The 26,939-nt window shown below is 41.7% G+C and overlaps 1 protein-coding gene across 25 annotated transcripts in view; it reads left to right on the forward strand.

Annotated features, from left to right (window-relative positions):
- Positions 1 to 5,683, forward strand: part of NRXN3 (neurexin 3) — a 1,022,219-nt gene extending 1,016,536 nt beyond the window's left edge. For 16 of the 25 annotated variants that reach the window (XM_055716439.1, XM_055716441.1, XM_055716446.1 and 13 more), the window contains one exon: positions 2,057 to 5,683. In XM_055716439.1, coding sequence (XP_055572414.1) covers positions 2,057 to 2,982 — 926 coding nt within the window. In that variant the 3' untranslated portion in view covers positions 2,983 to 5,683. The remainder of the gene's footprint in view (positions 1 to 2,056) is intronic. The other 9 variants (XM_055716454.1, XM_055716458.1, XM_055716460.1 and 6 more) reach the window with 2 other exon arrangements.
- The last annotated feature ends 21,256 nt before the right edge of the window (positions 5,684 to 26,939 follow it).

Consider the following 26,939-nt stretch of genomic DNA (forward strand, 5'->3'; position numbering starts at 1 on the left):
TGAACATCCTGAGGAAGCTCAGAAAACTAAACAACATATTCAAATTGCTCCTCTGTATCTTAGCTTAAAATTAACTTTGCATGAAAGTATCCGAAGTACCATATTTCTTAGTTTGTCCTCATTTCCACCTTGGTACCTCTGAGAAAAATCTGGCTGTTTCAATTGATTAAACTGTGTCACCACTTAGTTTCTCATTAAGGATAAGAAGAGGCCATACCGTTAGTTCAGCTATCCAGATTTAATCAAACTGTTACATAACATTTTCAGTATATTGCTATCTTCAGTATGTAATTTGTTCAAATATATTGCTCTCCAAATATATTTAGAAGGGATTATGATTTTAAACTGTATTCTTTAGAGAACCCCCAAGGCCATTACTGGCAGTATTCAATGGGAACCAAGTGCATGTAGTACGGTGTAGACAAGAGAGAGCAGAATTTTTACCCGGATGCCGTTCAGCATTCTAATAATGCCAAATTGTTCATCAGCAGTTATTAACACATAAGTAAAAGCCAGAATTATTTATTTAGAAACTAAAATTCCTTTCTCACAGCTTTCCTTAAGCAATGGTGAGTATAAACCAAATTTTCCCATGCATTAGAAATACTTCTTAACCGGGTTGCGCTCCTCAGATGAACTCTTCAATTCATATTTAAAGCAGCTAACTTAAGTGGCTAGGCAAAGAAAAATTACTCAAAGGAGAATCTATACACAAACTTTAAAAGCAATATGGCTTACCCTAAAAATGTGTCAGCAACCTGTCAGCATTAGACTGTGCAATCTGAACTAGATAAATTAATTATGCCTCCACATCAGAATAAAACAGTGGAGTGTTAATTACCCATAGGCTCCGAAGTACAGTCACATTACAACATATAGACAAAACAGGACTACTGCCTTAAAAGTAGCAATATTGCTGCTCAGAAGCCAAATCTTAGAAATGATGCACTGATTTTCCTGTTTCAGTTGCAGTTTACACTCTGGTAAGGTACAAATATTATAGCTATAGCTTCGTAGACCTTAAGTCTGCCTTGTTTTTGGTCCTCTGTAGGTAGCCATCATGTTAGGAAAACACAGCACTGATCACAGCTATCTGTGTATCAAGAAGTAACAATAGGTGTGAAGACAACTTCTACAGTACAGTCCTGGGCTCAAGTGCTAATTTGAGTCATCAGAGTCCTTATTCAGTTATATCATCAATCACAATACAGTCTATCTTACGTTTTTAATCAAATTATAGTAAAAGAATATCAAGAAGAAATGAAGATGAAGACAGTATGGCATTAGCAGGCCCAAAAGATGCAAGGAAAGGGGCAACCCTGGTATCCAACAGAATGGTAAAGAAAGATTAAAAAGAGCTGGACAAGTGTTGAGTAGAGCTCTGTACCTTCATGGACCCCAGTAAGTACTTGGTTCTTACTCCATCCCTCACTTTCATAAACTTTCCACAATTTAAAAACCAGGCAAGAATCAAGAAGAAGCGGATGAAGGGGAAAGGCCGTAGGGAATGGCCTTATAAACTGCTACGGAAGGTGAGCAGACTTGAACGGCAGAGAAGAAATATCAATGTTATTTTAAATGGAAAGAATCGGAAGAGGAAGAACCGGCAAGATGAGTGGTAAAATCCATCTAGGAGAGCATTGCTCTATGGAAGTCTGAAATAATTCATTTAAACAGTCTTGTAACCAAATGCTTAAGAAAGATCACTACCAAAAATTGACGTCCACAGAGTCACTTGAGAGTATCTCAAAAAATCAAAAACTGTGGGTCCCAAAAAGTTCTGAGCATTGCACTGTACGTACCTAGCACAGGCTAAAAGAGGGAGGAAATGGAACGTGCAGTTTACCAATGTCAGATCAGGGTGGGAGGGAAGAATGAAAGGCACCCCCAGGAAAGTATGGTGGTAGTGTAGTTAGGGCAAAAAACCTGATCCCTCACACTTCTTCGTGATGCCCAAATCCTCTCTTGCCCTTGAGTTAAGTGAATTGAAAATGGTGCATTGTATCATTAAAATGTATTAATCTTCTTTTTTTTTTCTCTCTCTTTTCCATCCCAGGAGGTGAATTAGTTATCCCTCTACTTGTAGAAGACCCTTTAGATATCCCTCCTATTGCTACTCGTGCACCTTTCATTACACTCCCCCCTACCTTTCGCCCCCTCCTCACCATTATTGAGACCACCAAAGATTCCCTGTCCATGACCTCTGAGGCGGGGTTACCTTGCTTGTCGGACCAAGGCAGCGATGGTTGTGATGATGATGGCTTGGTGATATCTGGGTATGGCTCAGGGGAAACCTTTGACTCTAACCTACCCCCTACTGATGATGAAGATTTTTACACCACCTTCTCCTTGGTAACAGATAAGAGTCTTTCCACTTCAATCTTCGAAGGTGGCTACAAAGCACACGCACCCAAGTGGGAATCCAAGGACTTTAGACCTAACAAAGTCTCCGAAACTGGTAGGACTACTACCACGTCTTTGTCCCCTGAGCTGATCCGCTCCACAGCTTCGTCCTCGACTGGGATGGTGCCCAAATTGCCAGCCGGCAAAATGAATAACCGTGAGCTCAAACCCCAGCCTGACATAGTCTTGCTTCCGTTGCCCACTGCCTATGAGCTAGACAGCACAAAGCTGAAGAGCCCGCTAATCACTTCCCCCATGTTCCGTAATGTGCCCACAGCAAACCCCACGGAGCCGGGAATCAGACGGGTTCCGGGGGCCTCAGAGGTGGTCCGCGAGTCGAGCAGCACAACGGGGATGGTCGTCGGCATTGTGGCTGCTGCCGCCCTCTGCATCCTCATCCTCCTGTACGCCATGTACAAGTACAGGAACAGGGACGAGGGGTCCTATCAGGTGGACGAGACGCGGAACTACATCAGCAACTCAGCCCAGAGCAACGGCACGCTCGTGAAGGAGAAGCAGCAGAGCTCAAAGAGCGGCCACAAGAAACAGAAAAACAAGGACAAAGAGTATTATGTGTAAAAAAGAATACTTATTTATATATAAATATATAAATACTTAATGAGATTTAACTGAAATATCAGAACCATTGCAGCAAACGAGATGATTGGGAGATATCATTTGTGGGAAAAAAAAAAGTATTGGGAAAAAAAAAAAATCAGCAGTGACTGTTAATGTCTCAGTCATCGCTTGGAGTCAGCAAACTCTGCCCTAATGTATTATAAAGCACACTTAGCGTTCTGGAGATGGCACGCACAGCTCTGCCCTGTTAGTGAACTCGGACGTCTCCAAATCTCCTCCTCCGCTGAACTTTCTGCAAAGGTAGAAGACTTCATGGCTTACTTGTTTCATATCTCCAAGTGAGTCTTTAACAATGTCCGTGATCCCTGACTGTATCGGTAATTTTTCAGTTTACTTATTTAAAGAAAAAAAAAAAAAGGAAGGAAAAAGAAAAAAATGCAAATATTATTAAACAACAAAAAAAATATCGAACAAACTGATCTGGCCGTGTCCAGCATACATATAATTTTTCGAGATTGGAGGAGGGGAATAAATGATTTTGGAGATTGTTGGATTTTTGGTTTGGTTTGGTTTGGTTTCTTGGGTTGTTTTTTGTTTGGGTTTTTTCGGTTACTTTTGGGTGTGGGAGGGAAGGGTGGAGAGGAATGGTGTGGGGGGTGAACCAGGACATGAGTTGAGAAGAAATCTCGGAGAAAAAAAAAATCCATAATAAATAAAGAGAGACTATTGCCATATATGAACTCAAAAGCTACCCATGGTGTTTACTCTGCATACCTGGTTGTGTTGTCTCTAGAATCCGTCGTCTTGCAGTAAGTTGTTTGCTTAACAACGCAGTGAAAGTGTCCGATGGGTGGTGCTGAAAAAAATTATCGTGGAAAGCTGGTTCCCTTGGATCTGGCTCAAGTATTTGCAATTGAACTGAAGAATAGATGGGTTAGGGTCTGCTCTGATCAGTCATTGGCTTTATTTGAGAATATCACTTAGCGTGCATTAGCACAGCCAAACTATGATTAAAGGGATTTGAAGATGAAAAAAAGCTTAAAAAATGGTTAACCATTCTGAGCTGAATATACCATGCAAAAATAAAGGAGCCTTCCTCTGGGTTCTGGTTCTGTGACTGATTGCAATGCATGCGAAAAATAATAATAAATCAGTTTAATAAAGAGATCAGAAAGACACCACTGGAGTTCAACTTGTGACAAGACCCATAAATGTCAGAAAAGCTAAACACCTGTAAAAGAATGCAAAATACATAGGTTTTTTGACATAAAACTGTTTTTCATATGTAATATTTTAATTTTGTAGCTTGACATTTCAGATCATCTCTGTCTTTCCATTTGCCCTATTCTCCCTTTTCCTTCTCTTTTATATAAAAGAAAAATAAAGCTGCTGTGACACACAAAAAATAATAAAGAAAAAGGAATTTAATAATAATATATATATATATACACACAGATATATTTATCATGGTATGTTTGACGGGACGACTGGAACAGAAGTTCTGTTATGGTCTTAATGTGGAATGAGAATGTTCTTGAAGAACAAAGTAAAATGAAACAGACAACAAAAGCAAACCATACAATGTGAAGAGTGTGTGTTTTAGCTTTGTCACAGTTACCTGTGTCAAAAAAAAAAAAAAAATCTGAAATTTTGTTTACATATTTTACTACTATTTTTTTTGCTAGTATAATTTCTATATGGATACCCTGATGGTGTATATACTGTTTTATGGTTAAATTGGGAATGTCTTTTGTTTTTATTTAAGTTATTTAATTTGGTTCTTTGGTTTCTACGTTTTCCCAGTTATTGTGAAAAGGATTATCTTACTGTACAGAACAAGAGCTAGGTGGTTTGACGGCCATGCCTATCATGTGAAAACAAACAAACAAACAAACAAGGGAGAGAGAGACAGACAGACAGAGAGGAAAACAACAAAAAACAAGATGGATTGAGAACTCTGGAATGTCAGAAATGTACCCTTTTTCTGTATACGGATGAAAAATAATCAGCTGTTTAGGTTTAGAAATCTACTCTTGCTGGTGTTTATAAGTCGCATGAATATTTGACTTTGAAGAAGTGTCATCAAATACACACACGCACATGGGAACTAAAGCTCAAAAAAACAGCCTTCTCAAACATTTAGAGAAGACGCTTTCATGTTAACAAATATTTTCAGTGCGTGTATGTGTGCGTGTGTGTGGTGCGTGTGCGTGTGTGAGAGGTTGAGCTTTTTTTTTCCTTTTTTATTTTTTATACTAAAAAGAAAAAAAAAGACAGGTTTTAAAAGGTATGAAAGCACGATTTTAGATGACTTAACTGGCCGAAACTATATAAAGTTGATTATATCTTGATGTCTGTAAAAGATTGCTGTTCTTGGAGTCTTGGAGTCTTGTGAAATGATTTCCTGCTTTCTTTCTTCTTTTCCTTTTTGCTTTCCTTTTTTAAGTTAAGGGAAAAAGATTTACACTTTCCTTTTTTTGTGTAAGTTTCTATTGGACAGTTTTTGGGAACGTGCATTTCTGTATGTGGGCTTCTACCATATCCCTGTTGCTTTATGGACAATCTTAAGAATTTTTATTTGAAATATCGTGATGTTATTGCTTTTTTTCCCTTTCTTTATCTTCTTCCTTTTTGATTCTTTTTCTTTTCTTATTTGCATTTTGTTTAAAGATATGCTTAGCAATAAAATGTTCTTCCCAAAGCCCTGGATGTTGCTGGGTTTTTATTTCCAAAAGGGAAATTTCAGACCTTTAAAGGTGAAAAGTAGTCTGTGAAGCAGGTATCCCCCATCCCACAGGCATGTCTAGCCACCAGATCATGGAATCATATTCCTGTTTGCATTCTTTGGTTAGTGCAGGGAATCTCAGTTCTTTCCTTTGCAGGGTCTACCACCCACCACTCGTCCCCACACCCCACCTCCATGGGCTTAAGAGTAGTTCTCTGGAATACGAGGTTCAGTGACCTCAGGTAAAAGCATACTCAGGACATTGACCTAGTATGCCCTTTCTGACGTGCTGCCTGTTTTCAGTCTGCCTTTGAAGTGTGTAGCTCTTCCCATGACCTTTATGGGATTCTGGATTCCTCTTCTGTGGCCAGGAGTCTATGTTTGTTGTGCTGCAGCAGCTGAATCCTTTTAAATTTGCCAATTTGATACAGAAAAGTGTTCACATCATTTTATATGAGGACCTGACTTAGGTCCTCTGAATTTAGCTATGACTTTCCACACATTACCGAAGGAACAGAGTTGACTTGCTTTGGGTGCTATGGATCAGACTTAGGTACCTGAAGTAGATCGTCTGAGCCTTCACCTCCTTCCAGGTAGGCTCTGAAGCTCCCAAAACCCTGATCACAGCTGCTGCCTGCCCCTTGTTTTCCTACTGGGCATCATAGTCTATTATGATTCTGGCCATCATGCACAATTCCCAATATCCTGTCTTTCTTTACCAAATAATGCAGAACTTCAGTTGACAGTAGTAGGGTGGGTTTTTTTCAGATTGGATCTTCCCAAGCTACCTGCAAGATCTGACTTTTTAGAGGCATCTGGAGGTCAGCCAAATGAGTGTTTCACAATCCTTCCATTTTTCAACCAACGATGGCCTTTTTTTTTTTTTTTCCTCTTTCCCTCCCTAGGCAGAATCTACTGCTCTTTTGAGCAATGTTTTGCACAGGTTTCATTTAGAACCAGAGTAGACTCAGGATAAACTAATTGTTCAGTTATACTCTGTGATTTTCTACGTTGTTTTTGCTCACATGTTTGCATGGGTGATACATTTGTGTATGTACATGTGAAGGGGTTTTTTTGATTTTACTGTTTTCAGAGGTTTTGTGAATCACGTTCTAACACCTTACAGATCCTCACAAATATGAAAACCACAGGTTCTGATCTAAACTCCCCACACATTTCCCTCCCAAATTTGTAAAATTCCTGCGTGATGACTGCTAGCTAATATTCCCAGTACTGGATCAGTCAGAAGGCACTTGGGAGATCTAGGTCTGAACCTAACTGCCTCTTCTAATATTGCAGAAAATCTCCTTCTCACCAAGCAGTCAGTGTTCTGAGAAAAGCATTTACATTTTTTTCTCAGTGCTTTTCTCAAAACCTGGTACACTTCATATAATTATGAAATATCATGTGAAGCAAGACATTTCAGCCTGATTTACCCTAACCCTCTGAGTCTAGTCACTCTTTTTTTTCTTTTTTTTTTTTTTTTCATTTTCTCTGTCACCTAGTGACCATTTTATTACTTAGGCTAAATGAAAGCGTCAGAAAGGAGATTTCATTGTTGCCTAAAAGGCTTGCAATTATTGTGTGTCTTTGGCTGATCACAAAGTCATAAGATTGTTGAGGTTGAACGGGACCGCTGGAGACCATCTAGTCCAAGTACTACCTGCCCAAGGCACAGTCAGCTACAGCGAGCTGCTCTGCACTGTGTCCAGTCAGGTTTTTGAATATCTGCACATGTGAACTCCACAGCCACTCTGGGCAACCTGTTCTAGTGTGACCACCCTCTCTGTCAATGTTTTTTGTTCTCGATAGACAAAATCTAACATTTCTTAATTTGTGCCAGTTCCCTCTTACCTTTTCCTGAGCATCACTGAGAAGAGCCGGGCATCCTCTTCTTTACAGCCTCCCTTCAGGTGTTTATACATTTTGATAGGATTCCCCCTAAGCCTTCTCTTCTCTAGGATGAGCAGTCCCAGCTCTCTCGGCCTCTCCTTGTAGAACAGCTGCTCCAGTTCTTTATCTTCATGGCCCTTTGCTGGACTCATTCCAGTACCTGCAAAATATGGAGCCGACACAATTGCCTTATGCACCACTGCTGAACTAGGGATACAGCAATATTCAAGGACCAGGCCTTGGCAGTTGCTTCTCAGCATTTTCTACTAGTAGGCAACATCCTACTTACTGTATCACTTTCTGAAGGTCCCTGTTGCAGACACCTAATTCTACTTTCCCAAAACTCTTCAGCACATCTCTGCATATTGCACAGCTGCAGAGGTTCTTTACAAGTGCTGAATGTCCTGAAGATCTGAGCACTGATGGGTCCTTCCCGGTCCTGGTGTTGCAGGAGAGGACTAGTGAAGACTAGCTTTAGTGCTGGGTCCTTCTCTGGAAATTTCTGCCCATGCCTCTGGGCTGGGAAGGAGGGCAGAGATGCTGGTCTACTCTTCAGTTGCCATGCTTGACTGCTTTTCTTCCCCAAGAAGTGAGAACATACTGATCAGTTTTGTGATAATGATTAAAAGGTAAATGTCCCTCCCCCTCAATTCTGTAGTGGAGGGATCTTCGGTCATAAGGGGGTGACGACTCCCAAGGAAGGCAAAGACACATGAATTATAATCAACCAATGGGACTTGACACTTAGCCAAAGCTAAGCATGTTGCTTTTGTGGTGATGCAGTTTTTAAAACTATCAGTCTGGAAGAGGCATGCAAGATCATAAAGCCTGTTCAAGTGCCCTGTGAGCACATACAAACAGTTACATGCAGCTGTTCCCATTTTATCATACATTGTCCCTAGCTGCCAAGGTTGGCACTGGCTCCCTAGAAGATGTTTGTCTTACGTTAGAACTAATCACTGTCTTTCCCTCGCCACACGCAAGCGGTGACAAAGAGCTGGAAAGGCAATAAGATCCGCCTTCCAACCTGTCAGCATCACAGGATCTTTTTGGGTGAGCAGAGACACTGGCATGGGAAGAAAGACTATTGCCTGCTGTCCAGTTCCCTGGCTGGGACCCTGCCTAGGCTCTGAGACCACATTTGTCAAGGGGGTAACGAGGTGTTGCACCCAGGGGTGCCACGAGAAATGCAGGAGGTTGGGGTGAAAGGTCTTACGCCTTAACCAAGAAAGTTTAGCCACAGTAGCAACATTTGTTGGGTCAGCTAAGAAACAGAATTAGAACCTCTTACTCAATGTGGTAAAACGCTGCCTTACATACAGCAAGCTATCACACTCCAGTTTCTCCTCAGACCATGCACGTCACACACTACGGCATCTCCTGTCTGTCCCCAAATGTTCCTGATAACCCCTTTTCTCTGGAGAGCCTGTTCGTGTTGTCTTTCACAGACCAGCGAATACGGTGCCATTCAAGGTAAATTTTCAGTAAATGGTTGATCTTCAGGGATTCGATGTTTAGAGTTTGGGCACACAGATTGCAGGAGAGAGGAAAAAAGCACATACAAGCAAGGGATTATGTTGGCCTGCATATAGCTGAAAAAGGGCTTAATTTTTTAAAGGTATTAAGGTGGCTAATTCTTATTGAAAACAGGGGAAATCAGCTACATAAATACCTTTAAAAATTGAGGCCATTTCAGCATAGTAGTCAGATAAAGTTAATTAGCTCCTGTTAATTGCTTGGGCTTTTGCATTACCAAATTATGTAGGCAAGTGGTGGACAAGGTTCCACTCTCTCTCCCTTATGTGAGGTTTACAGAACTCACCTGCCTTCAGAGTTGGAGTCAAAATGACCAGTAGCTCAGGTCTGATGTGAACTTCCTGGAAAGAAGTCCATTTCAACACACTAGGATGGAGCTGCATGTGCATGTTTCCTTAAATTCATTTGAAGTAAACAAAAAAAGAGGAAAAAAAATAATTGCACATGGTTCCATACCTTGTACAAACACAACAGAAGCACAAACCTGTATTCCTACCACCAAGCACAACTTAAAGCCACCCAGCAGGAGTTTTCACCTACCACTCCATGCATCTTTTAAGTCTTCCTGTTCACAGGAGACAACCAAGAGACTTATTCCATGTGGAATAAGCAAAATCCCGAGCAAGCAGCTGGGAAAACCTTAGGCACGCTTTTCTTCAATGACTCGTATGCCGGGCACTATGCCTAACAGCTTTGACAGGTGCACATGGAAAATTAAACCCACAGGGCAGGATTTTTTTAAAAAAATATAGATATATTCAATAATGTTGCCAAAGCCTTTGAAGCGTCTTGAAAAAAAAAACACTTGGAGGGGATTTGTATTTCAGGAGTAGTTACATGAAAGTGTTAAAACACTGGACCACAAAATGGGACTGAACCACAACATGGAAACAGAAGTGGAAATGGGAAAAGTGAAGGCTCTGAAACCCATCAGTAATGGTATCAGAATGATTTCCTTGGTTCAGATAGCTCTTCACAGTTCTCAGGCTTACAGCTTGGCCCAGCAACCTACAGTCAGTACTACCAAGCGGTGGTAGCAGCAGGTCTTTATATTAGAGCAGGGAAAGAGGTACATGGAAGAATCCTTCACAGGGTGATAAGGAATCCCCTTCTGAGGAACGTTTCCCAAGGCTATTCGTAAGAGCAAAGAAAGCAGTGTCACAGCACAAAACAAGCTGGCAGGCTGTGACAAAGCTTTACCAAGGGTCAGATTCTACTGTCCGTGCTGGTTTTCCATCCTCCAGAGGCCAGATGACACTGCTCCTGGTCTCTACTACATCCTATTCTTCCTTCTCCAGGATCCTACTCCATCCAACCCCTCTCCCACACTCCTCAAGGCTATTTAACCGTTCTGTGGGAACAAGCTACAGCTGCATATTGTCCATGTCAATCAACCCACCGCCGCTGAAGCAAGGCCACAGCTGCATGTTATCAATGTTAACCAACCCACTGCCTTCATTCCTCTACAAAGTGGGAGACACAGAGCCTGCCTGCAGCACACAGCCATGCACCTAGTAAAGCAGCAGGTGAAGAACAGGGTATTGATTTCCAAAGCCAAGAATGCATGAGCTGAGCTGAGCTGTGCCAGTGCTGAGTGTTTATGTAACTTGAATCAAGTCCTTTTCTCCACCTGTGTGATGAACTTGAGTTTACTTGCCCCAGTTTTCTCTCCCAGAATCCCAACCTCACCCAAGCACGGGGAGCAGGAAGCTCTTTCAGTAGATCTCTTTGAACTCTCCAAGTATTTGATCCCTACTGCTTTTTCTGCATCATATGCTTGACGATTAGTCATTTCTGCCTGTTTCCTGAGTCACAAACATTAATTTATATCCATAGTTGCCTTGTCAGCTAATACCAGTATCTCCCTTGTGCAAGGATGGAAACTAAGACAAAGAGACTTGACGGTGGTTATATAGAAAATCCATGGTTGTAACAAGATTAGTCCTCAAAGCTTCTGGACTCCCCCACTCTTTACTCACACCTCCAAAGTACACTGTGGTGCTGCCAGAGGTAGAACACATCCAGTCCTCCCGTTAACTTTAGCTTCTCCAAATCGAGAGCTGGCTGTAAGATTTTAAAACTTAGAGCAAACAGCAGAAATACAGGAGCTTCTAAAAAAAGAACAAAACCCTCTTAAACTAAGTAAGAACCACTTTAAAATGGAAAGTATTGTTTTTTCAACTCTATTTAAAATGTCCCAACTTTATACATACTAGCAAAAACACACATGCACGCATTTGAAAACCCAAAGCAGCTTCTAGTCTGCCAGATTCTAGCTTTACCATCTGCAAACTCCTGCAGAAAATCACTGCCTTCATCTGTAATATTTTGCCATAAACAACTTTTTTATACCAATTATGATAACATCAATGACAACACAATTTTACTACATCTAATAATAGGAACTAAGACTAAATGCCATACTACAACCCTTCTACTCCTGGGTCAGGGGGAGTTGAAGTTGATTGTTATCTTTCACAGTCTGAACTGAAGTGCATAGTGTTGCCAAGATTTTTAAATAAGATCTTGTTATCAGGAAAAAAATTGGGTTAGAAGAATTACAAATATTCAGAACCTACTATGACTTCTTTTGAAGCTGATGGCAAAGCTTCCCTTACAGTAAACAGAGAGTGCTCTCATTCTATAAATCTCTGCAAGTTTTGCTTTTAAAACAGTTTGAACTTTTATTTTCCTTTACCTCGTGGTATTCACTATTTTTTTTAAATATTAGCCACATTATGATCATAAAGAAAAACAATGATGATATGCACTATAAAGGCTTGCTTGGTAACAAGGGAAGTCTTTGGAGGGCTGTTCCTACTCCCTCGAAGCCTTGCTAATGCAAAGATTGAGTGTATAGTAAACTCTCAAAAGCCTAGGCTTCTCAGTTCTCCTGAGATTTCTGGGCCCTCAAAAACAGGACTCATTTTCAGTGACTGTAATGTCAAGATTTCTTCTACAGAAAAGGACCCATAAATAGTTTTAAAAGTCTTCTTTTTCATAGCTGATTGCACTTCATATTATTGCTTTCTCACTGACCCATTTTCTTGGAACAATGGGACAAAATAAAGTGCATATCCAGCATATCTGGGTAAACGTGAGCCCAGTCCATCCACTGGGCTGTTGCATTTAACATACACATACCAGGCTGTTGCACTTAACATAAATACACTGAGATATATTGCAGCTTGAGCACTTACCACTGAGGTCACGAAATGCTTTGCCACTGATTTCAGAGAGCATCAGAGCAGCACTTTAATGAATCCCAGCAGTGCAATGACTGCAGAGCAAACTTACCACCAAAAGATGTAAAGGAAAAGTATGCACAATTCTGAAGCCAACTGCAGTCCCATGCCTGGATTTCCTCACATAAGTTAAAGGATCCACATTTTCCTCCACAACTTCTCAACCAATAGTATGACATAATGTATCCCATATGTTAAGGGCCATTTGATACAGTGACACCTGTGCAATTATATCTCATAGCTTTGTCTAAGCTAAAATCCTTACAAGTCCTTGTCAAACAATATAAAGCAGAACTAGAGATGCTCATTTCAAAAAGCAATTTAAAGCTATGCCTAAATGTGAAACATGGATGCAAAATGGTTGGTTTTGTCCCACTTAGAGCCGTTCCCAGCTATGTTAATGCTTTTGCTGTCATGTTCAGCATTGCCATTTGCATAAATAACTGTGAGAGGAACTCAAATCCCAGGTCCAGGCCTTGAAGTGATCAAACAATAAATGCATAACTAGATTCTACAACACAAATTCACATTTAATGCCATTATATGGCAACATTTGTGCTAGAGAGGCTTAACTCAAGCAATATCGTCATTTGTGGCAGGGGAAATATTGGCTTCAACTCACATATCAAGCAACCTTGAGCTGAATCAAAGCCTGGTACCTAATGCCCATTCACCCACCTAACCAAGAAAGATTTTTGCAAACTAACTGATCAATGAAAAAAAATGATGGAACGCTTTTCATCTTTATTCAGGAGATTTCTGAGCTATAAATAGTAGTCCTGGTTTCATTTCTGCTCACAATTTAGGCCAGAAGACCATTAGCACTAGACCAGCAGCAGCAGGTACTGCATTGCTGTACTGACGAGAAGGTCCGTATCCTCAGGAGACACCAGACAGGGCTGAAGTGACTTTAGGTGTTGGGCCCCCAACAGTACAGGAGCAAAAGCTGGCTTGAAGAATATTAATAATAATAAAAAAGAAAAATCACAGCTCTGTGCCTTGAATAGCAAACAGGCTGCAGTTCAGCAATGGTTTGCTTTGGCTGAGAGGTGCAAACATGATATAACCTCCAGAAGCACTACCCGTGTTTGGAGGTAGGATGTGCTCTTGCTCTGACCCATTCATAAGCCTCCTTCAGTCTTTAGTCATGACAACAAACTAAATAACTTTCAGCACTCCCTGCCTAGGCATTCACTGCCTCTGCAGTTCTGAGCCTTAGCCCTTTGCCTGCAATGCAGACAACAATGAAGACAATGCAGCAACCAGGAGACAACAGCCACAAAACCATCCAGCCCAGAGGCTTTTTGAAATGCAGAATGTGGAGATGCATACTCCCACAAAGCACAGGACCGCATATATGGCTACGAAAAAAAAATAAAAAACAGTCTTATCTGTAGTGAAACATTATTGAAGCAGAGAGCATGCCTCCAGGGAAGCATCAGTCCCAAGCATTTCCCTGTAGTTTGATTTTTCCTTTTGTCTTGGCCCTTTCTGGCAACAATAAAAATCCAAATTAAAAGGCTTTTATTAGTGAAGCAGGGAGATGGCAGACTCTACAGATGAAGTGGTCGTCAGTGTTGGGAAAGAGAGGAGAAGAGTCTGAAACCGTCTAGCGCACACAGTAAACAGATATGTGAGTTTTATGCTAAGAACATTTCTGCTTCCTTGCAGTTATCTCTTCCTGCCAGAATAGCCCTAAGGATTAAGATGGTTTATTGGGATCAAATGCCTTAGAGATTATTATAGTGCTGACTGTTTACTCATTCGCATTAAAATACAGAACTACATTTATATCCCTGTATGTGCATCTCTCAATCACAAATTATTTTCCATTCCCTAAATGGGTCAGCCCAGATTCCCAGTCTATCCTATTTTCCATATCCAAGATAAATCTCCAAAGACATCTTGATATGCCTGTGTAGCTGGGCTTTCCCTTAAAAGCATTGTCAGCATTCAGATCTCCGCACTTGCTGCCAGCGTTAACACAAAACGTTGCTATAAGGTTGTTTAAGCAGGAAAAGCTAGTGCCGAATGCATTTGGGGCTGAATCATCTCGTGGTTAAAGTAGCTGAGGGTTGGGAGGGAAGGAATTTTGGGGTCCTGGCCTAGAACATACTTTTCTGCAGAAATATCAACTGTGCCCTTAGAGGTATGAGACTTTTGAGGTCATTTAGCACAGATTTTCTTTAAGTTGTCAGGTGTATAAAGTAGGTGCCTCTAATGAAGAGGATGGGAGGGGGTAATCCAAGCCAGCCTCTTGCTGTCAGCAGTTAAATTCTCCTTTACAAGAGAGCAGAGGTTCTGCCGTCTTGCCTGGCCTCAGCATCACAATATTTGTATGCTCTTCCCGAGCCTGTCGTGTGTAGCCTAGAATCTCCCACAACTAAACACCTTAGAGAGCCCAGTGTGACAAGTATGGTCTGAAATCAGATGATCTGCCACTGTTTTGACCTGTCCTGTCACTGAAAAGAGCCTGGCTCCATCTTCTGTACACCCTCCCTTTGGATATTTATATACATCGATAAAATCCCCCTGAACCTTCTCTTTTTCAGGCTGAACAGTCCCAGCTCTCAGCCTTTCCTCATAGGCGAGATGCTCCAGTCCCCTTCACCATCTTCATGGCCCTTTGCTGGACTGTCTCCAGTATGTTTATGTCAGGGGAGCATAGGAGTGAACTCAGTGCTCCAAGTGTGGCTTTAGCGGTGCTGAGTGGACGAAAAGAGGGATCACGGCCTTCAGCCTGCAGGCAACATTCCTGCTAATGCAGCCCAGGATACGATTAGCCACGTTTGCACTAAAGGCATGTTGATGTCCGGCTTGGCATCCACCAGCCCCAGGTCCTTTTCTGCCAAGGTGCTTTCCAGCCAGTTGGCCCCCAGCAGGTACTGGTGCATGGGGCTCTTCCTCACAAGTGCTCGACTTCACACTTCTTCATGTTGACTTCATGAAGTTCCTCTTGGCCCATTTCTCCAGCCTGTTGAGGTCCCTCATGATGGCAGCACCACCCTCTGGGGCATCAGCCACTCCTCCCACTTTTGTGTCGTCAGCCCCATCATCCATATCATTAATGACGATGGGTAACAGGACTAAGCCCAGTACTGCCTACCTTGGCTCCACTGCTAGTCACTGTTCTCCAGCCAGACTTTGTCCCACCGATCACCACTCTCTGGGTTCTGCCAGTTTACAATCCATCTCGATATCTGCTCATCCATCCCAAACTTCAAAGCTAGCGTTTCAAATGCCACTCATGGTGGCCGACATCAGGTGTCTAATGATTCCAACATTTAGGCAGCTTTTGACCTGGTTTTATTGCTGGCTTGTTCTGTTATCCGACCTTTATGCTTTGGATTGTTCTGCATTTTACCCAGCAGCTATGTCATGGAAAAGACGTCTCTAGGCCAGGAATTGGAGATTAGGTCCTCTCACAGCTATTTTAGTGGCTGCAGAGAAACTGGCCTTATAACCTCAAGATGTTTTTATATTTTTTTGCACTCTTTGCTCCACAGCAGTTCTGTTTCAAAATGAAGCACAGAAAACCTCTCCCCCTGTGTAGTCTGCAGTTCAGTGATTCAGTTGGTGTGAGTCTGGGTTTGTATGTCCTTCAAGCAAGACAGACTTCAGTATTCTGCTAAACCCTAAGCTAATCACTGCAAGGTCTGCCTTGGTGCTTGAGTTTCTTGCCTAGAACTCGGGAAATTTGCATTGAAATTAATAACTCAAGGATCTTTGTTAAGAATGCGTAAGCCAACAAACACAAGCAGAAAGAGAACATCCCTGCCTGAGGCCAAGGGGTCCAAGGAAGAGGGCAATGATGCACATTGCAAGCTGCATAAGCTGCTCTGCCTTGACCCCCCCACCCCAGGACCTCAGCAGCTGTTTAACTTAACAGCCCTGTGAGCGCTGGGATGAGCTGTCCATCTGCACCTCTGCATTAGGTGTAGGCAAGTCTGGGGTACAGGCTAACGACTAAACCCAGTCTGAATGTGCTTCAGGTGTTAGAAAAACAAACTATAGTCAGGAGTTTTCCATCACACTAAATACCATCTAAGATCCTGGCACAACAAGGCCCACAGGTGGGCTCACAGGAGCAGGTTTAAATAAAGGCCTTTTACTCTAAACATCCTCCAAGTCTGGTGTGAAGTTTTTTCTAAGTAATACCTGACAGTTTGATGCAGGAAAGCAGGATGTCTTCCAAGTGAAGTACCCAAGGTGATTAGGGAAACAATGTAGTTTGTATAAACAGAATTTAGTCAAGGCCCCCGAGTTAAATAGTTCTGCACTTAACAAATGTACCTTCAGAATGTTAATAGATGTTTTTGTCAGAATCACGACTCCCACAGCTCAGCCAAAGACAATGTGCTTTAGCAAAGTAATTGAGAGGCGTTTGGGGGTTTTGTTTGGGTTTCTGTTTGCTTTCAAGTAGAGACATTGCAGCTGGAATCAGCACATGACACTAACACTACATTTCTCTGGCCTGGTGAAAGGGACATCAAGTCTAGATGGGACAAAACTTTTGCTATGAAGTGCAACCACAGATTGCTGTTTCAGGGTTGTTCAGCCTTGCCAGGTTATTAGCATTCACCTAATTTAAATCATACGTTTCTCTTGCACAGCATTGAGAGTGAACTGGGTCCCAAAAGCTGACTGTGCAGCTGAGCTGCAGGCACATGCAGGGACACCCGGGTGCGTGGTTGTAAGCCATAGCGATACTCCAAGTGCCACGAATGCACAGATATGCATGTACATATATACACATATATCCACACACAGAGAGCCATCTCGCCTGCCCTGAGCATGGTACCTCACCGTGTAATGCCTAGCAACAACACTGCTTAGCAACAGGAGTCTCCACAGCCCAATTTGATGCTGCGCTGGAGTGATTTGCACTGCGATGTGCAGAAGTGCTAATTTGCATCAGAAGATATTAACGTCCAGTCCAAAAGCAATATTCTGTCTGATGGTTTATTTACTAAAATAGGATAGCAGGAGGAAATAGGAAAGAAGACCTGCTTGTTTTCCAGAGGGAATGTGTGGTGAGGGAGAGGTAAAAAGGGCCACGTATGAAATTATTGCTGAGCTGCGATTGCTTGTAATGAAAAAGCAGAAGAGTAAGTGTATCATAGAGGCATAGAATCATTTAGGCTGGAAAAGACCTTTAAGGCCATTGAGTCCCACTTTGGGGGTTGTTTTTTTGTTGTTGTTGTTGTGGTTTGGTTTGGTTTTCTGTGGTTGGTTGTTTTTTTTTTTTTTGGGGGGGGGGGCGGTGGGGGCATGTTCAGCTGGGGCAAAGCAGCCAAATGATGAACTGTTCTGCTCAATGGCAGGAAGCTCTGCATATAACTTGTCCTCCCATTCTAGGTTGTCTCATTATCACTCTCCAGGAGATGGGCCATTCAACACATTAAATATTTGGGAAGGACAGGCAGAAATGGGACAGGAGTAAAACAACGGATGCATCATTTGTTGCAAACGTTCTCCAAAGTGAAGCCCTGGTAAACAGAGCTCCATATGGGCTCCATCACAGAACTATATTAAAATGCATGACAATAGTAAAGAGAAATTGCACTAAGCTGGAGAAGGTTTAATATAATTTAAGTTTGTGGGTTTTTTTCTCTTATTTAAGTGAATTTAATATCTGTGCCTGGTATCAGAGTGATAACCCGGAGACCCAAATCTCCTCTTTACTCTTAATACAAGCACAACAGCACAGGCTGCACCGGTTCCAGGCTCCTGGTCCCCTCACCCCAGCCCACTCCCTGGGGCCAGTAGAGGGGGGACCATAACCTTCAATTTCCACAGCCTAGAGGGTCCTCATCAACTACTCTCAGGCTCCTAGTCAAGCAGTCAACAAATGTTTGCAGGCATTGTGTCTGTGACATAGGGCACTAGCCAGCAGTGAGCAGAGTTTCACCAAGACACATCTCCCAAATAGCTAAAGGCTTATGAAGACTCTCAGCCCTCTTGCTTTAGCTTTGACTTCATCAAACAGCCTTTGCTTGCAGAATATTTTAATGAATAAATATTTTTCAGTAAGATAACAGCTCCGTAAAAGTATTCCCAAGCAACTGCACATCAGATTGTCTGATGTGATGACCCTTAACAACCCCACAGAAAGACCAGTCTTTTTCTGATGTCTTTTGCTGAAACTGGAGCCAGGTGCTCAAGTCTTGCTTTCTGCTTTCAAGGCAGACATCTCAAACCTCCACCAAAATCCCATTTTTCTGAACAATAATTTTATCAGAAGTGTAACTTTGCTGTCATGATCCTCTTGGAGCACTTACAATCCAAAGATGATAAGCTCTTCCAAAAACCTATAAACAGTGATGTACACAAAATATATTTTTCTATCCAAGTCAGTCCTTCACATTTCCATGAAAGTCACAAAACAGAAATCTGGCTGAACAGACAAGCTTGTTATCAGGCTCCAAAATTCAGTTTACAAACTTGGGCTCAGCCACACCAAGAAATTATAACAACCAGTAGCAATGAGGTTCTGCCATCAAAAAAGAATGGATCCAGTTCATACAGTTGAGTCCCAGAGATCCAGATGCGGAGCATCAGCTAAAGGAACAAATCACAAAGGATGAAATCCACTTGAAAATTTCAAAGCGTTTGAGAAAAAAGGCCAATACCATCACTGTTCTCATCTGACACGAGGAAGCAGTAGCATTTAAAAAATGGGGATTCATGCATTCCTGCAGTTAGACAACATCAGAAGCAGGTCTACACCCAAACCTGTGATCCACAAAATTTGTCCATGCACTCTACTCCCAGGTAAATATGCCATATTCGTTTTTTATTAAATTTTATTTTGCAGATTGCAGTTATTCCAAAATTAATATGAAGTAGATTAGCATAATTCAGAAGAGGGCAGAGATTTAACCAGGAAGAGCTGTTCATCATTAAAGGTATACTTTACTTTAATACACATATACTTTTATTACTCCTGAATTGATCATCAAAGGATCTACAATCTCATCTTTGCCTACTATATGACAGATCAAGAATTACTGAGAGAAAGGGTTCAGGAAATAATTGGTAATAAAAGACAAGTCAAAAAAGCTCCCAAGCTTTTGATAGACTATTTATGAACTGAAAGGCAGATAAAATGCATCTTGAAATTGTTCACCATTAGTTATTCAGCCTTCTTCAGAATTCTTTTGCAAGGATTAGGGTGTACTGCAAATTCTAAGGTAGCCACCGGATTTACCTGCCACTTTGGTTCTTGTGATTTATGAGACACCCATTGTTTTTAGAATTAGGATGCAGCTGCAAGGCAATGACTCAATGCAAATTAAATAGCTCATGTCACGCTCATCAAATTAGCACTGTTCAATACAAAGTTAAGTACTTGCAGCCATCGTGTTAGCTTATTTTAGCAGAGTTACCCTCTGCATCTTCACACAACTTTTTTTTATGCTGGGAATGCTAGGGGTTCAGGAATGGTTCTTGCAGTTTGGCAGCCCCAGCCCTTACCTGGCAGCGCTGCAGTGCCAGGGGAGTCAGGCTTCCCACAGGCACACATCCACACCATGGAGCCACACCTCGTCCTGCACCGCTGCCCAGCCTGCAGCCAGCACCATGGGAAAGCACAGTCAGGCTGCAAGCTGGCAAACCACCTAAAACGGCTCGTTAATTAGGTCGTTTCCTCTAACTTGTAATATAAAAATTATTAAATTATTAGAACAGATGCTGTATGCTTTCACATTAAACCTTTTTAGAGTGGTTAACTTTGCTTTTACATTATTATATCACCAGACCCTAAGAATTATTCAAGATTAACACTGCCAAAGCCTTGGAAAGCACAAAAATTATTAAATTATCACTGGAAACACTATAGTTCTGCAGAATGAAGTAAGTTTAACATTTTTATTTCATTTCAGTTAATGAACTTGGACATGGCGAAGCCTGAGAAATAACTCTTTGCAAAAATGAAGTTTATCACTTTTTAAAATGGAGTTTAATTATTTATAACAAGTAATAAATCAAATAAAATGTCTCACAAAGGCAAACTTTATGTAATTCTTATACTTCTAACTACAGGTATTAGTAACAAAATGAAAAAGAGATGTAAAATCTCTCTTCTTGAGAAAACATTTTTCTGAACATTTTTGTCTCCAGAATATGAGTCTTACATACACATCTGTACGCTATATCCACTGGTTGGTTATTTTCTCTACTTAATATACTTGAACCCATTGGTTAAAACTTGTATTTCATATATCCTCCAAGAAAAAGTGTTTATGTTAAATTTTTCAAAATTCAAGCAGGCTTCACTAATAGCATATAAAGACCCATGCAACTAAAACACAGCCTTTCTCTTGCTTAGAAACATTTTTTGCACTGCAGAGTTTAATGACCATCATTGCTCCATTACTGGAAACCACGTTTCCTTCACCTATCAAAGTAAACCACCATACATTTACTTTCAACATTCAAATTCTCTTATAATTGCTATAGAATCTAACAGAGCTTTAGTAACAAACTTTATAATTGGTTTCTACCCTTTTAAGAAGTCTTCTGTGAGAAGCTCATAAACAATAACCTCAATACTGCCACACAGACCAAGACCACTGCCTTGAGTTCATAGGGTCGAAAGCCAGAAAGAGCAAATAAGTCAGCCCTTCTGCTTTATACGTGCGTGTCAGTATGTGTGTGTGTTTATGTGAGCGTATAAACATACTTTAGGTATATATATATATAAAATGTTGCAGAATTTCCCCTTCTGCTGCCACTTTTTGCCCATCAGCTTGTGCGAGACTAGAACAACTTCTCTAGAAAGGTGCCAATCCGCATCTGAAGACTTGGTGGAGACTCTTTGTCCGGTTAGTCTGTCTTCAAGCTTAATAATCTGTTCTATTTCCAGTTTGAATATGCCTGGTCCTCTCTCTGCTAAATAAAAGGCCCTTTTGACATCTGGTATTTTCTCCTTAGGAAGATATTTATTCACTCTTTCCAAGCTTTCTCTAAAGCTTTTTTAATAATCCGGACATGCTGACTTTGTAGCTTTTTTCACTGCAGGATGTTTTCTCCTACTTCCAAACCAATTTTGCAGCTCTTTTCTGTCCCTTTCCACAATTTAGTGTTGGGGAAAAATATTGGATATCAGACTAGTGTAAAGTTCCACTGCCAGTCTCTTCGGTGTCTTGTCAGACTAAGAAATTTACCCCCCGCCCCATTCCAACTCATACCTCACTCTTCATATGTAAAAAGAACAAAAGCAGCTGCCACTAAAACGTTCCTTCAGAGGCCTTTAGCAATACATTTCATTGCCATGCCATATGCTTTCCCTGTGCTGTGTAGGGCTGGATAATCACAGAAACACAGAACATTAGCGATATCCCTATCTCTTGCTCTCTTCCTAATAGCACTCTGCACACGAAGGTTTTAACTTCGTTAGAGGATTTTGGAGCGTGTTCTGAGTGTTTTTCTAAAAAGTTGTGTGATCCAGATGCTCTGGACATCCCTGTAGGCTAAATGTCTATTGTACAGTCACTGCAATCACAAGGTACCAAATCCGATGGTACAGGCACATCTTTGCAGTCACATGTGCCTATTTACCCTTGGTTTCAGGTGAACACAAGTGTTAACCCCAAGCAATTAGCCCTGCCACAGCCCAAAAAGTGAAATGCCGAAAGCTGAATCACCAACTACATAACCAGCTGAAGAACAGATTTCATTAACATTTGTTTTTATCTCCTTTATTACATGTGTTGTAATAAAACTATAACATTAACATTCACTGTATATTTTTAAGCACATTTATTGAAGCAATTAAAAGCACATTTAACCAGACAACAAGGATGGGCCTCACCATTGCTATAGCAACACAAAAGAGCAGTAAAAAAGGTGAAAGGCTCTCACTCGCAACAAATAGCCTGAGACAGCTGGGCTAAGCCAAAGGATTCGCTCTCACCTCACAAGTGAAAGCAGGGATGATTTGAGAAGACCAGAAGGGAGGGAATAGATGAGTTTAGGATATGTATGTAGGCTGTGGTTCATTTTCCTTGTTCCTCACATTTACAGGTCCCAAAAGACTCTGCCTCAAGAAGAAGAAAGGAGAACAACCCCGTGGATTGCACCAAGCTGAGAGCTGCCTCCAACAAGCAGGTTTAGAGGCTGCAGCTTCTGTGTCTCATGTTCCACCTCTACAAATGCCTGATCGCTCCCACTATGCCAACGCAGCATGTGTATTATTAGAAGTCTGGGTTCACACAGTCTCTGTTATGCATTACAGCACTTCCAAGGCACATGGTACATGGTTAATTCAATCAGTCATTTTCAAACATATCATCTACTACTGGTCTATCTCTCCAGCCAAAACCTAAGGTCACAACTGCAGTATGCCTCTTTGTATTGTTCCTGTAAAGAACTAAGGGGGGGGGGGGGGGGGGGGCAGGGAGATGAGTTTTTTTAATTGCTTTGGGGTTTGTTCTTTTCAGAAAAAAATACTGAGAAAACTTTCCACGAGGTGAGTCAGAAAACAATAGACCAAAAAGGAAAGTGCAGATTTTATACATAATGTTTTCACATTGCTCAGTTTCGAAGAGAAATTGGCAGCTGTTGCCAATTAGAAAAGCAGCTTAGGTTAGCTGTGCTGTATCATACCGTATGGGGCTACCACAGTGCAGCTAAAGAAACTGTCATGAGCAGCAAGAAATCCAATTTCATTCCCTCCTCCCTTGTCCTGAGATAAGAGAGTTCTGCTATTGCAGGCTAAAGATTACAGATCATTTCCACATGCACACCCATGTTGTACTCCTTTAACATTCTCATATGAGCACTGGAGATAAACTCTGTAGCAGTGGAGGTTAAAAACAGGCTCAGCCCACTGTAAAACATCACCACGAAGGAACAGAAAACCAATAGCTGTAGCAAGAACAATGGAAATGGCTAAATTATTGAAAATCTTTGAGGCTTGGGATTTGCTTTATGCATAGCTCAAATGCAGAACAGACATGACCAATTCCAGCTGTTTTCTTTTTGCTTCACTTCTGACTGACTTGTACCAGGCCACTTTTTCTCCCTGTTGTATGCAGGTTAGCACCCTACGACCACCTGAGGGCTCAGCACACTTTCCATCAATGTCAAGGGCAAATCAGACTTACCACCACCACCCCCTGTGGCCCCTCCATTTAGCCTGCCAACAATTAAGCACTGATGATGGCCATATTCTGTACAAGCTAAGCACTTCTTCCTTAGGACCTGACAGGAGACCAACACCTAACACCACGTAGGTGATTGAAGACTAATAAGACCATTCATTATTTTAATTTCCTATATGTCTCACCCAAACCCTGGCTGTACTATTGACGGCGTTACTGCCCTCTTACCTTCCACTGCTGAGTTCTGCAGAGTAGATCAACGACTGCCTTAAAAGCATCCCAGGGACAGACATTCTGGTTCATTGGTGCCAACAATACAATGATAGTCATCTTGTAGCTGTATCTTGCAGACACTCATGTATCATGCAGATATCCATCTACCAGACAAAATCTACTCATCTACAAGACAGATATTCTACCATTTGACTGAGGCAGCAACTTAAATCAGGACGCTGAAAATCATCAAGATGACCTTAACTACCACAGCACAGTAGATGAACATATCTTTCAGTCTCTGTTGTTCAGTGCCAAGAGTCTCTGGAAGGGAGCCATCACATGAAAATTGGGTCGGTGGCCTGCTTTTAGGGTGTTCACTATGTAGGTTTGAGAGTTGAGGTCCACTCCTTCTCCAACAGTATTTCAAATCTTTATGTTTAAGGGTAGGCGATCACTCACTGAACTATCATATGCCACCTAACATCAAACATCACCTTTGCAGAACATAATGCATGCTAATAACAGACTAAAGCTGGGGTCTTAGTTATGTCCATTACTAAGTTCAGCTGGACTGAATTATAAATCCTATAGCCTATAAAAAGTGTGTTTGGGGATTTTACAGAGTTATGAGGAAGAGCAATCCACATTCATCAAACATATAAAATCTGTCACCATTTTAGAAGTCTAAGCAGGATGAAAAACAAAAGGGAAAATGATGGTTCACAGAGAAGCTGCTGGCTGAGGGAAAAGTAGTAAATAATTTACTTGAAAAACATGATCACATAATAGAAAACATATTCATAAATCTTCTTAATTGATAGGGGAAATAATTGAATAAACTCTGCAAAGAGAATGTGACAAATTAGAATGAAAATCCCTGATCTGTTTTAAAGCTTTGTTAAGGCAAGAGTATTATAGCAGCAAATTCAACAATCTGGGGTAAGGACCACAAAAATACAGAGTCACATTCCCTTGTTTTCCCTTTTGTTATTGCTAAGACCATGACATGCTCAGCGTTTTGTTGACTGATCGCACAGATCTGATAGACACAAGGCATTAACAGGTTTTGCTTTCACAAAGTGCGGTGAGATAAAACCCTCTGGTTGCCCTTCCAGCTGCCTAGCAGGAGCAAGCTCTCACCTCCCGGCTCTGCCCTGGAAGGGAGCTCCTGCCCTCTGCCAGCTTGAACTCTGTGCTGTCGGGGTTTGGTCATGCTGCTTGGCCAGTGCTTGGTGAAGCGGCCAAGGAAAGGAATGGATCTGGCTTGGCTGGGTCACTGGGTCTGCTCTGCAGTACTTCTTACCACGTTTGAGAGCCAGGTGGCCACAGGAGGGTGACGGGCTGTAGTACAGCCTGACTATTTTTGCTTGGGTGCTCTTCCGTACAAATCCTTTATGTCTTAGTCAAGGAATAGGCCAGGACGATGAGCCAGCTAAGGCTTCGAGCTCTGCCTGGCTATGCCTCTGCTCCCTCCTCCTCTCAGTGATATCTCAGTCATCAATATGCTGCTGAAACCTTGGGTTTTATTAAATGTCTGCATACTTCTCCTTCCCTGCTCTTGCCTCTCCCACCTCCCTTCTCCATGTGCACTTTGGGAACATCTCCACTGAGCATGGTCAGAGAAGGCACTGTGTGCCTTCCCTTCTTCCAGCAGGTCCAACAAAAGCCAGCAAGACAGGGCAAACACCAAACTTCTCTGCAGTCAAGGCCCAAAGGCATGTAACGTTCAATCTAGCACTATGCATAAAAAGGGTGCATCCAGTAGATATTGCCAGTCACAGGAAAGTGATTTGCAAAGACCAAGTTTCAATTCAGGACAGAAGCAAACTTCCAGTGGAACAATGTATGCTGCCCTGCTCATGAAACAGGAAGGCTTCAAGATGTACACCAATTCAGGATTACATCTGGCTTCCAGCAACAGTGCTCTACGGTTCAGGCAAGCTCAGGTGCCCCTAATGTAACACTGAACTCTCTGCATGAACATAGGGCAATGAATGGGGCAACACACGTGTTGGTTCAACAGGGAAACGATGTGTCCGGCAAAGTTCAAACAACTGACCTAATAACCCATGGTAGCCACAAGTAGGCTGGGCGAAGGAGCGCCACTGATGTTTCTGCCGAAGTTGTTACTCCACCACCTAAATAAACCAAAACAGCTTTCTGAAAGCTGGCTGTGTGCTAATCATAAAAAGCCTGCCAACTGGGCTTTGCATTGGAGTGAGACTTGGTATCCCACCGGCTGTTTGATTTTCTTATTAAAATTGTAAAGTTCTGTACTGTGTTGTTTCCGATTCTGTAGATGGAAAAAGCCTAATTAATGTTACTGCAAAGAACATTGAGGTTATTAGTATTCAAGCTTCCCAGCATAAAATGAGCATAAGTTTGGATAAGGAAGAAATCTTCTGGTGTAAAGAGATACAATTATTTATACTAGGGAAATTTTACACCTTCTGATGAAGCATTCAGCTCCAGCTGCAGTCAAAGTCTAAATGGGCTGTGGTTATGTTACAGCTTGGCTGTTTTTACTTCCTTTGTTACCAATTTATCCTCTCATCAGACACCCACTTAAACAAGCTCAATTTTTTCACTCTTAGCAAACAATAGCAATCTAACATGTAAGAGATCCTATCCAGGTATTATGGTTGATTGCATAAATGGTTAATGCCTGAAGCTCAAGAGAAGAAGTGACTGGTAAACTAAAAGCTGTTAATGGAAAGCCCTGAGCAGAGATCTTGACAGATATCAGATTCCATTTAAAAACAAAAAGCCACAATGATTCCTTCCCACACACTCAAGATGAATTTGAGAAATAAAGGTATTACAACAGGGGTACATTTAAATTGGACTGGCTTTTGAATGTGCACAGAATACCAAGACAGTGGTGGCACTGGATGAAAGAGCTACATTACTGAGAACAAACACACACATAAGAAAGCGCTCGCAAAATTACATCATGCACTTAGACGGAGCTACGCTGTCATTCTGTGCTTTCAGTGAAGGGCAGAAGCGCAGCCCTGTTGGGCTGGGTATACTGTTGAAGAAAATCCGTGGAAAATTTGTGGCAGACTTGTCCCCTTTCATCCCACCCTAGCCCAGTTTCTCAGTGTGATACCAGAGACCACAAATGCCCCTTCCTGGGCAGTCTGGTCTCGATGCAGACCTACTTCTGAATTACCTGGGTTTAACTGTGTTACTACTACCCCAAGAAGAATAGACTGAGGAGTCCCCCTTGTTTTC

Source organism: Falco cherrug, chromosome 7 (assembly GCF_023634085.1).
Source record: "Falco cherrug isolate bFalChe1 chromosome 7, bFalChe1.pri, whole genome shotgun sequence".
NCBI lineage: Eukaryota > Metazoa > Chordata > Aves > Falconiformes > Falconidae > Falco > Falco cherrug.